This window comes from Capricornis sumatraensis, chromosome 9, assembly GCF_032405125.1.
Source record: "Capricornis sumatraensis isolate serow.1 chromosome 9, serow.2, whole genome shotgun sequence".
Lineage (NCBI taxonomy): Eukaryota > Metazoa > Chordata > Mammalia > Artiodactyla > Bovidae > Capricornis > Capricornis sumatraensis.
In genome coordinates this window covers 83,362,467-83,381,095 of record NC_091077.1, presented here as the reverse complement: position 1 = coordinate 83,381,095, position 18,629 = coordinate 83,362,467, and the positions used below count along the sequence as shown (strand labels likewise).

Below are 18,629 nucleotides of genomic sequence, written 5' to 3'. Positions count from 1 at the left end.
TAGTTTTTATAACTGTTGTATTTAATAGGACATTGGGGAAGTGGATGGCACAGGCAAAAGGAAATTGGATTTTGAACCTTTTATTATGATGACATCCATTTGATTGTGGTCCAAATGATTAGTGAAGAAAAAGCTGCTGTTGTGACAACTTTCCAGTGTGAAATAAAGTCTAATACTGAGATTTGCTTATTAGGTTACTGTCTAGGAATAAAAGCACCCAGTACCAGTATTCAGCAATATTTCCTGAGCTCTTGTGTACAAGCCAAGCTACTGTGAGCATCTGAGAATGCAGCAGTGTAAGACTCGGTGTCTGCTCCACAGAGCTAAAAGGCTGCGATGGCCTCGTCTCTAAGGAGAGACGTGCAAGTGACCTTGTGGAACCAAGCTCATTATTAACAATTTATGGTCACAAAGGGAACACACCATTTATCTGTCATTACCTCACAGCTGGTAGACTCAGTGTCACCATAACCACAATTTTTGAAATAAGAAGAACTGAAGACCATTTCATTTTTAAGGAATTAAGCTGATACTTCACACACTCATGTTTTGCTCAAGAACCGCCCCACCCCCCCGCAACCAGAGTCACGGCCCGCATATAGTATGTATGGTATGTAAGTAAATGTTACAAAAGTTCATTCTAAAAGAACTTGTGGACTTGAGGGCTGAGAAAAGAAAAATGCATCCGTTTTGACCTCACAGCACTGAAATAGCTCAGGAGAAAGTATTTTGTAAGCTGTGAAATACTATATATATACAGCATGTCAATATATATTTTTTAATTCTATTTTGTTTGAATGTATGACTGTTGAAGACATGACAAAATTGGGACCCTATGGCAGAGTAAATAAATGCAAATATCTTTTTAAATTGCTCATTGGTGTTTGGCCTATATGATAAAGTAACAGTTCATAGCCATTGTTTGCTGATATGGTTGCTAGTAAAGGGAGGTTAAGAGGACTGACAAAGTGGACATGCTGAATAGTGTGGTTTGAGGTCTAATTTTTTTTGATGGTTACAAATTCGGTGAGGATATCCAATTCCACATAAGGTCTTTAGAAGTAAACAACTAAATGGTACAGAGTTCTTTCTAAGGCTATTTTGCAGTTTAATTAATCAAAGCTGACTCTGGCTCTGCCATTCCACTGACTGGCCTACAATAAATGGCCTCCCTGCCTGCTGTACTTTTCCATCCAAACATTGTACAAATCAAGGACAAGCATCCTTGAGACTCTTTTTAATGGCAGCGTTCTTAAAAACCCAGCCTCCTGCAGTTGCTTAAAATCAAAGTGTCATCATGAAAGTTACTTAGTGCTTTTAGGAAATCTGAAAAGATCTTGAAGTTTGAAATGCAAAGCAGAGCAAGAATCCAAAGACTCAATATTTGAGTTTTCAATGTTATTTTTTAGGAATGTGAAAATCAGATTATTATCCGTGACTCTTAATGGTGCAATTCTGAAAATGAATGGCTTCTTAATTAAATGACTTCCAAGTGATATAGTGCACCTTTATAAAGTGCTAGAGTTCTAAATACAATGCTTTAGAAAATATCTATACTAAATTTAACTCAGCAAGTGAATAATTTGTCAGCTATCAATCACAAAGATGTAATTTTTGCTATATTAATGTCATATATACTAATAACAACTGATTAAGATGATAACTTATCCACAAGTTTTGTTTTTATAAAAAGTGTTTAAAGGTTTTAAATTCATTGGGAAAATGTTTCTAAATAATGTCCTTTGAACTACTTATTATCTGAGCTTGGAATAGAAAAAAGAAACATTTATGCTTAGTGGAAAACAAAATGGTTACCAGTGAGAATCATCCTTGTAACTTTTTAAAATATTATAGTCCAGTGGCAGAATTCTTCCTTTCATATTTGCATCCTCAATCTGAATGTAAATATATAATTACTAACAATTGTTAGACTTCAGTAGTAATTAAAATCTAAAATATCCTTGGTAGCAATGACTAAGTTGACTTACATGCTGCTGCAGCTGCGTGACCCCATAGACGGCAGCCCACCAGGCTCCTCTGCCCATGGGATTTTCCAGGCAAGAGTACTGGAGTGGGTCGCCATTGCCTTCTCTGTGACTTATATGCACTAAGGTTTAATAATAGCAGTATACTCCTTTCATATTTTCAAGAATTCTAGTTATCATTATAGTATATTTTATAATAGGATTATCATATTTATTATACAAACCTAATTTTTCAATGAGTATAGTATATGTTATTGAAATTAAGAAAACTAGGTATTGCTTTTCATTATAATAATACTTATTCTGAATTTTCAAAACTGAATTAAAAATAAGTGTACTGTCTGGTGAATTTTTAGTAAATAATTAAGAAATTCAAATGTATATTATATACATAGTACTTATATTATTTTTATTTTTTAATTTAAAAAATTTTGAATACATATATTATTTTTACATCAATTTACTTTTATTTCTGATTTTAAAATCTAAATACCTTCAGTTTCTGAGGACCTATTATTTTGAGTATATTATGCTTTAATCTTGGTATTTTAAGTATTTATTAGTAAATGTATCTTGAATTCCAATTTACAAATTTAACAAAAAATAAAGAAACATGCTAAAATATATGCAGAATCCCTACTGATAGAGTTGTGTATTTTGAATTAAAATTAGAAAAGTAAATATTTTAATATATTGATTTACTGAGTGGTATTTATACTGCTCTATATAATGTCTGAGTGCTTACCTGCTTACTCTATAAAAATAATTTGTCTACATATTTCCTGTTACTTATAGCATATCACAAGTTATATTATAATAGTTTAAAATGTTTTAACAGGTTTACACATCACCCTTTTTTTGGAAGCATAACAGCCAGCCATTATAAAAATATAACTGAAAAAGTTATAGTAGTGAGAAATGCTAAGTCAGTATGAAAATTATTTTAATACAAAATTCAGATGTAGCCTAGCCAAGAAATAATGGACCAATGGGTATTTTTTGACAAATTATGATTTGTGAGGTGTGCTAATGGAAATTCAAACTACGAGATAGACCTTCTAAGGACGTTACACTTTTTGTTGATGTGATCAACAAAGGATGGCAGTGTATAAGACAGAATAGCAGTGCAGCAGGGACATGTCTGTTCAGATGCCACATTCACAGCAAAGTGAGAAGAGAGCGGCGGGGGGAGCAAGAATTACTTCATGCTGTGATCTGTAACAAACCTGTGAAGTAAGAGGGGCTTGAATGGCATGATGGTCCAGGTTGAAATCACTTTTAAAAATTTCCTATCAAGTCTAACAGCCACATTTGGATATGTTATTTCTGATACCTTCACATTTTTCGTCTAATTTGTTCCTAGAATGCTCTGGCCCATTGGGAATTGAAGGGGGAATCATTTCAAATCAGCAAATCACAGCTTCATCTACCCACCGAGCTCTTTTTGGACTCCAGAAGTGGTATCCCTACTATGCACGTCTGAATAAGAAGGGGCTAATAAATGCCTGGACAGCTGCAGAAAATGACAGATGGCCGTGGATTCAGGTAACAGATGGGATGGGACAGGGTTTCTGCCGAGGAATGGCTAGAGTCATTTCGGAAAGAAGATAGTGAGTGACCAATGTGTGACTTTTCTTCATGGTCACAGAAGAAAGGATGATTTAGCTAGAGTCCAAACTGACTATAAATCCTGAAACTGTGGGAAATGTGAATATTCCTTTTGAAAGTTAATGAAGTGAGTTAAAAATGTTAAAATGACCTTGAGTTGCAAATATCACTCTCTGAAGGTACATGTCAAAGAGAGGATTTTACATATGCCATGTGTCCATTAGTACTGTGTTAACACTTAGCAGCAATTTTTGGTACTTCAGGAGAATGAAAATGGTGTCCTTTCCTTCTCTGTTAGTGGTTCCGTATGTGTATATATAAATTATACAATGGAGTATAATATCTCAAATGTCTTCAGCACCCTCTACAATAACTGGGTGTGTTTCAATTCATACTCTATCATTTATTATCATCAGCTATGTTTTTTTTTTAATTTTAAAATCTTTAATTCTTACATGTGTTCCCAAACATGAACCCCCCTCCCACCTCCCTCCCCATAACATCTCAGTGGGTCATCCCCATGCACCAGTCCCAAGCATGCTGTATCCTGCGTCAGACATAGACTGGCGATTCAATTCTTGCATGATAGTATACATGATAGAATGCCATTCTCCCAAATCATCCCACCCTCTCCCTCTCCCTCTGAGTCCTCCAGAAAAATAAACGACCCAATCAAAAAATGGGCCAAAGAACTAAATAGACATTTCTCCAAAAAAGACATACAGATGGCTAACAAACACATGAAAAGATGCTCAACATCACTCATTATCAGAGAAATGCAAATCAAAACCACAATGAGGTACCACTTCACACCAGTCAGAATGGCTGCAATCCAAAAATCTGCAAGCAATAAATGCTGGAGAGGGTGTGGAGAAAAGGGAACCCTCCTACACTGTTGGTGGGAAGGCAAACTAGTACAGACACTATGGAGAACAGTGTGGAGATTCCTTAAAAAATTGCAAATAGAACTACCTTATGACCCAGCAATCCCACTGCTGGGCATACACACCGAGGAAACCAGAATTGAAAGAGACACATGTACCCCAATGTTCATCGCAGCACTGTTTATAATAGCCAGGACATGGAAACAACCTAGATGTCCATCAGCAGATGAATGGATAAGAAAGCTTTGGTACATGTACACAATGGAGTATTACTCAGCCGTTAAAAAGAATACATCTGAATCAGTTCTGATGAGATAGATGAAACTGGAGCCGATTATACAGAGTGAAGTAAGCCAGAAAGAAAAACACCAATACAATATACTAACACATATATATGGAATTTAGAAAGATGGCAATGACGACCCTGTATGCAAGACAGGAAAAAAGTCACAGCTGTGTATCATCAGCTATGTTTTTAAATGTGAGAAAATGATGCAATACCAGGAAATTAAATAATTTCCGAAAGGTGTGATGGATGAGAGTAATGCCTGCGTCTTATATATTATCCGTTTAATACCTTTTGAGCCCTTAACTGAAGTGAGACAGGAAAACTACATATTTGAAGGCAGAAAAGGTCCTCAAACTATAATTGCTGTGAAAGCTTATACCTCTGTTCGTGTGGCCCATGTTAATAACGTTTAACGATTCAGTGAGGTGTGCTAAAAAGACAGGAAATCCAGTGCACCCTGATGTACTCCTTTCCCAATTTGGAACCACTCTGTTGTTCCATATCCAGTTCTAACTGTTGCTTTTTGCTCTGCATACAGATTTCTCAGGAGGCAGGTAAGGACATCTGGTATTTCCATCTCTTGAAGAATATTCCACCGTTTGTTGTGATCCACACAGTCAAAGGCTTTGGTGTAGTCAGTAAAGCAGAAATGGGTGTTTTTCTGGAGTTCTCTTGCTTTTTCTATGAAGATGATAATGAACTCTTATATAAAAACAGTAAAAGTTATTTAAAAGAGTTTATATTAGATAAGGAAATCTTGCATATGATGGAGGAAAACTGAAAACTCACTTTTGGTTTTCAATACGTATTTCATTATTGTGTTGAGAGAATTATTATAGTCTTTAATAACACCTCATTTTCTAAGTTATTTTTCCAAAGAACAATATGTCTCTTTTCTTAAAGAACAACCATATCTAAGAGGATACAGAAAGTGTAATTTTTACAGATTTTCTTTGTTTGAGCATTATTAATTTCCCTTGTCACTGTATTCTTTTATTTATATTCAGTCGTTCAAATGAAGCATTTGAGTACTTTGCTTAAACTTACTTATAATGAGCACAGTATTCCCCTAATCTTTTAGGTGTATAAGACACATATACTAATTAGTATTCAATTTCATTTTCTCGCTTATCCTGATGAAATGAAAATTAAAATTGCCATTTTTAAATTTACACACTCAGTATGCAATTATGGATAGTACCTCAATGTTCATAATTGGTTCTGAATTTTAGGAGTTAGTTCAGTAAATATAGTTAAACAGAAATCTTTTTGTTTTTCTTTTCAAGTTTTTCTGACCTTTATTTCCTCACCTAGATTTTTTTCCCCAAGTTATAAATAACCACCATCTTAAACATTAACTCATTCATTAGCATCCTGGAATATCAATTTCCCTTTTGGCTGATATGTTAGAAATAATAACTCTACACAATTATAGAAATATGCCTTGTATTATGCAAAAATTAAAAGCTTATCTAAACCTCTGGGATGGAGAAGGCAATGGCACCCCACTTTAGTACTCTTGCCTGTAAAATCCCATGGATGGAGGACCCTGGTGGGTTGCAGTCCATGGGGTCGCTAAGAGTCGGACACAACTGAGCAACTTCATTTTCACTTTCATGCATTGGAGAAGGAAATGGCAACCCACTCCAGTGTTCTTGCCTGGAGAATCCCAGGGACGGGGGAGCCTGATGGGCTGACATCTATGGGGTCGCACAGAGTCGGATACAACTGAAGTGACTTAGCAGCAGCAGCAGCAAACCTCTGGGAACTTTGCTTATTGAATCAGATTAGTCAGGATGATTATTATTTTAAAAGATAAATATTTTTCATTCCTATTATTTTCCTTTCCTTTTTTTACTGATACATGTAGTAAAATATGTTTTATTGTTTTCTTATTTTAATTTCTAAAGTGATTTTTGTTTGTATATGTTCTTTCTGGGATGCACACATATTGGATTGTCAGTCATTTATTTATTCATCCACTCACCAGACATTTACTAAATGAATGTCTGCCCTGTGGTCTATTTTTCACTGGACTCTAGAAAAACAATACCACTTGCCTTTACAATGCTCTGTATCTAAGATATAGGAAAGTAAATAGAGTAAACATAATAATGCAACATGTGTAGCCTGGTGTTACATCATCTGCTAACCATTTTATTTGAGCCATAATATTTTATTATATCGAGACAGTCTATTTTTAATAGACCTTTTGTTAAGCTAAAAACTAGCTTATTGTATTTATAGAATACAAAAGGAAATTCCCATTATATATGTATTGCATGGCTATATTATTACGTGCCGATCTATTTGATGGCTATACCAAGGAAAGGCTTCCCAGGTGGCACTGGCAATAATGAACCTGCCTGCCAAAGCAGGAGACCCAGCTTTAGTCCCTGGGTTGGGAAGATCCCTTGGAGGAGGGCATGGCAACCCACTCCAGTATTCTAGCCTGGGAAATTCCATGGACAGAGGAGCCTGGTAGGCTATTGTAGTTCATAGGCTTGCAGGGAATCAAACATGACTGAAGTGACATAACATGTACAGACATACTAAGGAAAAGCCATAATTTTCCTTTGAAAGTTAATTGAACAGTAATTGTTTCAGTGCTACTATTTAATCACGGAAAAAAATAGATGTTGATCTCTATTTTAAGTAATTCGTTACCCCTTAGAAACTGTGAATATGATCTTAATATGTTCCTTTTCTGTATGCCACAGAGCTTGGTGGAGGGTAGTTATTTCTCAGACTTCAGTGGGCACAGGAATCACGTGGGTCACTGGATGAAAACAGAAACTTCTGGATTGCCCCACAGTCCCATTTATTGAAGGTCATCCGCAGACCGCACTGTAAAAACATGTCTTATCAGTTTATAAATTTGTACTGCACGAGATGTTAAAAATAAATAAAATGCAAAGGACACTTTTGTTTGATGATCTGGGCACTTTGTTTTTGAAACTGCAAGTAGTGATAAACTGTAAAGGTGGAGGAGAAGAAAGAACAGTGAATAAAAATGAGGAAATGTAGTAGGAATTATGTGACCCACAAAAAGTTTCTCAACTAGAAGGAGGCAGAACCATCTTGTATATTCCAGTCAGAAGTTTATCCCACCTTTGCAGCAATTCATCAGTAGTCATTTTTCATTAGTCATAAAGTTTTAAAGTATTTTCTAAAGTTAATGTCCCTAAATGACTATTAGATTCTTCTCTGTTAGAAAATTTTAAATACCCGAAAGCAAGACCATCTGCCTTTTACATTTTAAACAAAATAATAATGTGAAATACATGGGCCTAACAGACTTATGTGAACACATGTTATGTTACAAAATCAGATTTCTAGAATATGAATTGCATACGCAGTGGGGATTTTTTAAAACTTCGTGAACCAGATTCACAAATGCTGCAAAAAATAGAGTAATCATCTATTTCCTTTACAAAGCCTATATATAATGTGTGTAAAGACTTTTTTTGGTACTTATAGGCACCTGGAGCTCCTTGAGACACCAAAACCATTTTTAGAATCACAGAATTTAAGAAGTAAAAAAATTTTTTTTTCATTTTCAGGATGTTTTCTAGTTACAGAACCTGAATTACACAGAATTTAGCATGTCTTTACTACTTCTTTATTCAAGTAAAAAGTCTTTATCCTGTTTTTTCCTGGAAAAAAAAGCTATGTTCTCAGATACACTCTCATCCATACTATATGTCTCTATAAGGTTAGTTACATCTAGACATTCATATATTGCTTCTAATCATCTTTCTTTAAAAAAAAAACAGTAATCCTGTATGGAAAATTACTACTTTCCTTTAAGTTGTTTATTAGAAGGGAGCTTCCACACGTAGTTGTATGTGTTTTTTTTTTTAATGTTAACTTTTAATTTTTAAAAACAAAAAGGCACTTAGCATTATGTAAAAAGGACTTATCTATACTGAAAAATAATACAGTAATTATTTGGTCATTTACCTCATTTATACTAATAGTAATGCATATTGCTTGCTTATTTGCTTTAAAGAATGTGATCTGAATCTTAATTCCAGATTCTCTGAAGTATGGAAAAGATGACTAACCAGGTAGAAATTGTTCTCTAATATAAAAGAAGCTGCATCCGATTCTCTTTCCTCTAAGCTGCTCCCTCTCTTTCAGCACCCAAGACCTCATTGACCTGGATTTCTTGCTTTTGCTCAGCTTTACCTGGCTGTTTGATGCTTCTGTGATTAGGCACATACACTTCTTGGTTCTTCTATTGACCATCTACCAGTCTTCTTTAGATTCAACTCCTTTACTGCCTTGTCTATAAAGTGATTCCTAGAATTCCTGTTTTTTATCTCTAAAGCCAGAGGTGACTACACTGTCCTTTTCTCCCACCCTGATAAGTATACATTACAATCATAGCGAGAGTTAGTATTATACCTGATTTAAGTTTATTTCATAACACCTTGATTTAAAAAAAAAAAACTATATTGGATGGATAGATAGAGACAATTGATTTATAGAAGAATAGAGACTATTGAACAGAATAGATGGGAGAGAGAGAGTGGTTGTTTTCACATGGTAATTAAACTGCACTGCGTGGTACTGGGAATGTGCAGAGGACCTAGCTCGCTGTGTTCAGCTGTTGTGTACTTAAATGTGAATTATGTCTTCTGAGCATGATCCCACTGGTGCAGAGAGTACTGTATCTCTCTACAGTTTAAGAAATCCCTCACCCATCTGGACAGCAGAGGAATCAAGCTTCCTATAATCACAGTGGCCCATTCTTTCCTCTGTAATCACAGCAAACCCCTTTTATATGCAACTTTAAATGGGCAGGGGTAATATTTATAAGGTGTTTGCTAGGAAGTCTGCTAATTAAACTCTGAGTACCAAACACTAGAATTTTCATGTTCTCCTATCCTTTTGATGGTTTGTTCCTGAAATGTTACAAATTAAATGTTTGTTTAGCTTCTTGCAAAATATTTGCTATAATTGCACCATCAGAGTTTGAAACTTTAAACATCACTGTTGTTAAAATAGCCATATCCTCTCTCTCTAAGATTAATTGACCACAGAAAAACATTTAAAATATTAGTATTTCCCTAACTTATGCTATGTCATTTTCACCCTTACCTGAATTGTCAGAAAAAACAACTAAATCTATACTATTATTCATAAAATATAGAATATGAAGAGTTATAGGGAGTTGTTTTAACAATTTTTAGCATCTGATAAAATCTTAGTAGATAATTCAGTAAACTACTCTTGTATAAAATACTTTTTCATGATATATACTTGCTCTACATTTTTGGTACAAGGAAAACATTTCCAACTTACCTTCTATATTACAAAGGTTGAGATGGTTCATTTTAGTTCCCATGGTCTCATGAATGTTACCAGAGTGATTTTTTAGTTTATGATACTGGTAGATTAAAATGGAAATCATCTGAATTGATTGAAAATAACTTACTCTTGTCATGGAAAAAACAAAACATTCAAAGTTTAATCTCTCTCTAATTGATTTTCCAGTCTACCTTGATCACGTTCATGGCAAACTTATTCTGGTTCCTTCTTCAAATCTCTTCACATGACCATCTGGGCAGCCTCTGGACTATATATCTCAATTTCTGACATTTAGGGCTAAAGGAGACAACATTCTGAGTTCCTATTGTCTTTTAGAGTTTCTTGGAACTTTTCTCAGTTATTGCTACACACACTCATGAACATCAGTCTGCTGTGTATGTGAATCCGACTTCAACCAGAGGTGTTAAACCTGCTTATGACACCTGCCCATGGGAAATTTTGCTTAGGAATCAGCATCAGCTACTGCCTCCAAGGCAACAGCTCATCCTGAAAGGATGGCAGCAGCTCCTCCTGCAAGGGCATTGAAGGTCTGCTGGCAGTCTGTCCTGAGTCCTCAGGGTTGGGAAATGCAGAGAAGCAAGGGGAAAAGTGAGATTCTGAGCTAAAGGTGTGATTGTCTCATTATGTTTATCGTCTGGGAACTCCTGGGGTTACTATTTGGATTGAGCTGAAGGAATCCCTTATTTCCACTGCAGACACTGAACAAATTTGTTCTGCCGCAAGGCCTCACTGAAAACCTCCTTGTGTTGAAAATGTGACCAAGTACCAAGCCACCTGGCCTAATTCTGAAAGCTTTTATTTTTCTTGAGACAGTAATTAATTTGAAACCATTTCAACCTGTGGAATTTGATGGTGGTTTAACTGAATGTGGTTAGATTTAAGTGCAGAAAAAGTTACTCTGTTCACTTTTACTTAGTCCAGCTGAGTTCTCTATCCACACCATTATGTATTAACTTTAATCTGAGAGCTAGCAATATGTGCTGTTTCAACTTCGCATGCGTTGAGTCCATAATTCCACGTAATTCCTATTGTTATTATCCCCATTAGTCAGATAGGGAAATCTAGGCTCGGAAAGGTACATTACCCAAATTGATTAATCTAGTAAATTGCATAGTTGGGATTTAAATGCAGGCAGTTTGTGGGTGAGGTCAGAGCTAAACTATCCTAACCTCGGTACTGTTCTTACTTTGAAAGCTCTTGAAAGTGCTTTTTTCCTTTTTTTTTTGGAGGTGGACAGTGGGCACTGGTAGTGGGTATGGGAGAATCTTGGATTTTCTTAAGACTCTATAAAGTAGCTATTGTATTTTATAACATTTATAATCTTCCTATAAGCAAGAAGTTCTCCTCTAGCCTAGGGCAGTGGTTTTCAAACTTCAACTACTTATAAATTACCTGGAGAGTTTTTTTTTTTTTTTTTAATATGGTCCCCATCCTTAGAGTTTCTGAATTAATATGTCAGAGTTAGACCCAGGGGATTACTTAATGAGCAGACACTTCAGGTGGATTGTGATATTGGTGATCTTAGGAGAAGAGTAATAATTGCTACCCTGATGGAGCTCACAATCTGGCAGGAGAAACACACTTATCCTTGGATGTGCCCCTTTCACTATTAGAAGCAAATCAATTAAATAAATTAAGATGTTGGAGAATAGCATGTTGCTCTTCCAAATGAGACCGTAGTGTGGGATATTTTAAAGTAAAGGATGGCATCAACATGTCCCAATTCTAAGACGTAACTACTTAAGCTGCTTTGGTGATATTTTATTATTAACCTGCCTGTATCAGTTGTCTGCGTTAAGTGGAATCCCCATTCCTCCATGAACTGGAAATAGTAATGCTTAATTGTTTTCAAAGGATTTTTGCCTATGACAGGAGACCTTCAATAATTAAGTCTTAATTAAATAGTAAAAGGACCATAAAATATCCACATCCCTGGAAGATCAGGCTTTAAATGTTTTATTTTTAAATCCTCAGCTGGGTCTTAGGAGTCTTTAAGGAAGAAATACTTATTTTCTATTCAACCAGAGTATAATAAAAACATCAAAAAGCCATTTACATGTTAATTATTGAAGGTGAATTTAGCATATTCACCATTTTTGAAGATAACATTAAAGAGGTTATTTCAGATGGATGAAATAGAATGAATATAGTCACAAGGGAGATGAAGGGAACTCAGGGTACTACAGGGACTGGTTTACTATACTGAAAATATGGGTATATATTGGGGATGGAGCTGGCAGCAGGGGAGAAGGAGGGAGGGAGGTGTGGAATGAAAGGATAAAAGTCTGCAATGATAAGGAGATACCAGAATGTGAACTACATCAATGTTAGATGAAGGAGGCATTTAAGATGGTTACTGAAGGGTTTTCAGCCAGAATAAATGTTATATTTAACGCAGAGGCAAGTCTAAGGGCAGGCACACCAGTTAAGAGGCTTTTATGGCTAACTCCCCAGAGAAGAACTTGAATGAGACTGATGGCTATTGAAATAAAAATAATAATCAGATTGTAAGAAGGTTGAGGGTGCATCATTGACAATTGATTGTCTGTTATGGGAGGAGGGGAAGGAAAAAAGTAAGAAAAATGAAATTCCAGGGTTTTGAGTTTGAGCATTTTGGTACCATGAACAGAAATATAGAAGTTATGCATAGAAAATGCTGGATGTATTTTGGGTGATTTGCCTTGAGAAAGTAAATGTCCAGCATGAAGTTGGAAAAGTGTTTGTTCTATATACAGAATAGAAGTAGATCAAATGGACACCACCACCGTGTGACCGTCTTCCTTTTTACCACTGACTGCTTTGAGTCGCAAGGCCGGGCCTGCTGGAATGGGAGGTTGGGTGGTGTCCACGGGGAGTTGCAATATATATTTGAGGGAACAGAGGAGACCTCTAAGAGAGTGTCCTCCAACAGAGGTAAAGGTGCCTTGCTCTCTTATTTCCGTTTCCATCAAAACAGTTTATAAGCCCATAGCTTACTTGGGAACACCACTGCACCCTGAGGAAGCAAAGAACTGAACTCTGAGCTTGGAAATAAGTGTATCCATTCTACATTAACACCTTTTTCAGGACATTTCATTTTTTTGTACTGTATATGTTGGTTACATTTTATCCATGAATTTGTTTTTAATATTGCTGTGGCTGCTGTTGTTTTCCCCAAAATTGATATATTTAATTAAAACAGTGACTGTTTCAGCCTAAAATTGGTATACTTAGTAAGCTGTGTGCACAGTAAGTTGTGTCCGACTCTTTACATCCCTTTGGGCTGAAGCCTGCCAGGCTTCTCTGTCCATGGGATTCTCCAGGCAAGAATACTGGAGCGGGTTGCCATTTCCTCCTCCAGGGGATCTTCCCGACTCAGGAATCAAACCTGAGTCTCCTGTCTCTCCTTCATTGCAGGCAGATTCTTTACCTGCTGAATCATCAGGGAAGTCCACACCATATACTTAGTATCAGTTCAGTTCAGTCAGTCAGTCATGTCCAGCTCTTTGCGACCCCATGAATTGCAGCATGCCAGGCCTCCCTGCCCATCACCAACTCCCGGAGTTCACTCAAACTCACGTCCATCAAGTCGGTGATGCCATCCAGCCATCTCATCCTCTGTCGTCCCCTTCTCCTCCTGCCCCCCATCCCTCCCAGCATCAGAGTCTTTTCCAATGAGTCAACTCTTCGCAAGAGGTGGCCAAAGTACTGGACTTTCAGTTTTAGCATCATTCCTTCCAAAGAACATCCAGGACTGATCTCCTTCAGAATGGACTGGTTGGATCTCCTTGCAGTCCAAGGGACTCTCAAGAGTCTTCTCCAACACCACAGTTCAAAAGCAGCAATTCTTCGGCACTCAGCCTTCTTCACAGTCCACCTCTCACATCCATACATAACCACTGGAAAAACCATAGCCTTGACTAGACAGACCTTAGTTGGCAAAGTAATGTCTCTGCTTTTGAATATGCTATCTAAGTTGGTCATAACTTTCCTTCCAAGGAGTAAGTGTCTTTTAATTTCATGGCTGCAGTCACCATCTGCAGTGATTTTGGAGCCCCCAAAAATAAAGTCTGACACTGTTACCACTGTTTCCCCATCTATTTCCCATGGGTTATTTTATTTTGTTGTGATTTTGGCTCTTGAAAAAAAATAACAGTTTTCCTTTTGTTCCCTGCAAATGGGCTCTCAGATTTCTTGTTTATATTATGTATTTAATGTTTCAATATATCTGAAGTATTTTTCCCTCAGTTCATAATAATAGGCTATGTTTTCATTCTTCAGATTAAAGAAAAAAGCAATGTTAAGCTCAGTCACCTTAGTTACTATCGTTAGCACTGCTAAGAGAGAGAGGGCTGAGTTTCAAATGCAGATGCAAATTTTTCTATCTTAGTTTTCCCAGCAGGAGCCCAACCTAAGCCAGTATTTTTCCATAAGGGTAGCTTTCAAGAAGCTCTTAAACTGAAATGTGATTATCTTGCAAAACAAAACAACAAGTAAAACATTGTGATATTGCTGGTGGGTCTTAACTGCGTTTTTCTTAGAAGCATTAACCCAAATCTGAAAAGATGTATGTAAACGTTGAAAGAAGAGTACTGTTACAGATTTTTTAGAATGCTTTCCTTAGTTTTGAATTTGCTGTCGATGAATCAATATTTATTGAGCAACTCCTATTTTCAGAAAACAATGTGAGCAATAGACGGGTTTTCTGATCCCATGTGGTGCTTTTTTAAGTAAATAACACGTGTTAGGTGATCTTATGCTGAAAATTTTTACTTCATTGCATGGGCATTTGAGAGGAGAAACAAAGCTGTTTGATTTAATGCAACGAGAAATTGAAATCAACCATGTGCTCTGGGAAGTGGGAGAATCTCCTCTGAGTTACAGCCACATGGGTACTTATAAAGGTCCTCCCTCTGTTTCCCAGGCTTAGAAAAGATATCTTCTGAACTGATCTCCCTTTTCGTTAATAAATTGATTAATTCAGTATATACGTGGAGCATTTCACATATGTCAGTTGCTTTTCCGGAGGCAACTTTCTCAAGGAAGCCTTCCCTGACTCAGCTCTTCACCCCCGCCTAGATTTTGTTCTCCTAATCTATGTTCTTACAACTTCTTGTTCTGTTTTGGTTGCTGCTTATAATTGAAGACTATACAGGAGGCTATTTTATTAGGTAAGCTGCATGAGGATAGGGGCACTTTCTATTCTTACCAATCCCAGTGACTAAACCTTTAATAAATAAGATAAAATTGCTATGATAATTCTTTTGGTATCCCCAAGACCTAGAACAGTTTTTATTTGCTCCATAAATATTTATAAAATGAATTAACAAGTAAGTCAAGATAAGCCACATTACCTGTAAATCTAATATTGGGTTGGCCAAAATGTTTATTTGGGTTTTTCTATAATATCTTATAGTAAAACAAAACATATTTGCATAAGAGTCTTTTTCTGTGGTAAAGCAATATGTTGTTCAAGATCAGCAGTTCTAGATTCAACTGGCTACTGTCACTCTGGGCAAAATTACTTAACCACTGTAAGATACAACTTCTTTATATATAAAGTAGAAACAAAAATAGAGTAGCTTTTAGGATTGTATTATATGATGAATGTTGTCACATATTGACCATATAGCAAGTGATTAGTAAGTGTACATTCTCACTCATTTATTTAAAGTTGTAGCCAAGACTTTTAGGTGTCTCACAACATCCTATTCACTTGCTTCCATAGCAAGAGAATAACTAGCTAATAAGCATATTTTACCTCTGAATATAGTCTTATTCTGTATAAGATTATTTTATTCAGTGTAATATTCTGTATATTCTATAGAAAAATATAGTCTTTAGGCTATATTTCCCAACTTCCTTTTCCACTCAGTGTAGCCATGTGATTAAAAAATGGCTTACGGCATATCAGTAGGTGTATCACATGGTGGTTTTGGTGAATCTTCCTTGAGAGACTGTGCCCACGTGCCTCCTTCTCCCCCTCTTCATCTCTTCCTGCATCCCATTGCCAGGAACTCAGAGGCTGCCATCTTGGATCATAAGATCAGGGTTATATCTGGTGGCAACAAGACAAAGGCCCCCGGGGCCATGCTGTGTCTGCCCCTTCTGCCTTGTCACGTGTTTCCACAAGGGAGAAGCCAAGTTCTTTTTCATTTAAGCCACTATTAATTAACTTGGCTTTTTGTCACTGACATCTGAAACGAATTGTACTTAATATGAGTCTGCAAATGACATATTTATTAAATATGTTCCAAGGCAGAATATATTAGTGTCTCAATAATAATTTTTAAGTATTATGTGTCAGTGCAAAGGAAGCTATTTATGATGAGACTCAAAGACCAGGTAAGATTTCAGACTGCTCCAGTAGATGAAAGAGGCCTTCCATATAGACAAACATGGCAACAGAAAAATTACCTTTTTGTCCAGCCTCACCAGACCCTCAGAAGTTTAGTGGTGCTCCACCGTCTTACTTGCTCTCCTCTGAGTCTGAGATGACCATTCAATCCCGGCATGTGGCCTTGGGCAGGCCACTTGACCTTTCCAGACCTTAATTTTCTGTTTCCAGTCACTATTAATTGATATTTTCTCTATGTCCATGACAAGGCATTTCTTCCATTATTATTTGAAACATTCTACTTTGAATTACAGTCAATTGTATTTTTTCCTCTAGATTACGTGTGTAAACGGCTTTTCTGTCTTTCCATATTCCACTGTCTCTATCATCATATTTGTAAATTATAGACATATGGGACAAATTAAATCTATTAAGTAATTAGAAGTGCAGCTGAAAATATAGTTGCGATGACCTGGTAGGAATTAGTGCATGCCAGAGTGAAAAATGTGCCTGTTTAATTTGGTGGTAAGGGGTGAACTGCTGAAGGTTTGAAAACAAAGAAGTGATCTAAGATTGGAGAAAGTCTACAGTTCAAGACACCAAAAAGAAAAAAAAAACGACAAAATCAAGTGCAACATAGTGTGCCTAGTTTTGAATGTCCTAATAACATGATTATAGTATTTCATTATCAGAAATTTTATATCAGTTTTAAAATCATATGAATCTTAGAATAATGGGTTATGAAATTAACTGTAAACCTAGAGTTGTGGATATAATTTTGTATGAAGAAATTTGGTCAGTGATTAGTATGTATAGCTCTTGGCCATTAAAAGTTGCTTATTTTCTTAATCCATGTCACACTGTAGTGGAAGCACAAAAATAAAAAAATTATATTCTTCGATTTAAAAATAATTTATTCTTCAAAGTTTTGAAAATGTTAGATCAAGTTGAATTATAGTATTTAATTAGAGGAAGAGGAGATGAAAGTTTCCAAATGATATAGTCATTACATTTTTCAAAGATTTTTTAATTGCCACCATCTATTCAGCAAAATTATCATTTTAAAATATTGAAATATATTCTATTTTTTTCTTCCTAAATTTCAAATATTTTAATATTTTGCTGTGCAGAATTTTTTTAGATAATGGCAGATCTGTGTTTCTTTGAAAACATGTAGAAGCATTACCTTTCTACTTTATCAAGGAGTTGATATTGGACAAGAGTGTTGTGTGGGGAGCAGAATTTTTTCTGTGTTTGCCTTTGCTCTTTTTGTGTTCTTCTCCTTCTCAGGAAGCAGAAGTGACCAAAATTCCCCCATCATCTTTCCCGTTGACCCATATATAAGACCAGAATTATCTACTTTATTTCTTAGGGCAGATTTAAAAAAAAAAAAAAGGCAAAGAAATAGTATAACATGTGTAAAAGCACTTTGAAAAGTAGAAGTTAAGGAAATGAAGTCTAATACATCTGATCAGTGTGAAGTAAAGAATCATTTTCTTCTTTTTGTTGTTTTCCTATGTTTGCAAATGAGAAATTCAGCTTTGTTCTTTCCTGGAAAGAATGGTAACGATAGCAGACAATCATAGAATCCCTAAAGATGCTAGGCACCTAACAGTCCACATCACCTTTAATAGTCAACACTGTGAGTTGGATAGCATCTCTTTACCATTGTATGGATAAAGAAATTCTGTTTCGGAATGGTTAAAAACCTTGCATAAGGTCCTGTTAGGAAGTTCTGCGGCACAACCAGCTTTCTAGCATGGGTTTTCAGAAGACAAACGTCTTAAGTCCAATGATCCTCTCCCACCCGAAAGAAACAAGAGTTCTTGTTGTTCCTTCTCAAATCCCTTGGTGGAGGCAGGAAGTTTTGAGTCATAGCAGTTCTTGTCACCACTGGTCATCACCTAGAAAGGAGGGGCCTGTCTGCATATCTTAAAGACATACCGTACAGGGCTCCCAGTTGCAGGCTTTTGCTGCTCTTTGTTTCCTAGCTTTCCAGTGTTCCCATATTGCTGTCTTTCTCCCAAAACCTAATAAGAGGTCCAGGCTCAATAAGTTCAGTCCTGGATGTCAGTTGCTGTGGAAAAGCTGAGTTCAAATTTCAGGATTTGTTTGCTCATAAAAGGATTCACAGTGTCCAAATAGCTTTGAGCATTTCATCTTTCATATTTCATTTAAAAATGTGCTTAGTCGCCCTGTGGTGTCCAACT

General features: G+C 36.2%; 1 protein-coding gene across 1 annotated transcript in view; it reads left to right on the top strand.

The window, feature by feature from the left end:
* Nucleotides 1-18,629, top strand: part of EDIL3 (EGF like repeats and discoidin domains 3) — a 335,221-nt gene that overhangs the window by 152,345 nt on the left and 164,247 nt on the right. Inside the window, exon 6 of the mRNA XM_068981124.1 lies at nucleotides 3,349-3,530. Coding sequence (XP_068837225.1) covers nucleotides 3,349-3,530 — 182 coding nt within the window. The remainder of the gene's footprint in view (nucleotides 1-3,348; nucleotides 3,531-18,629) is intronic.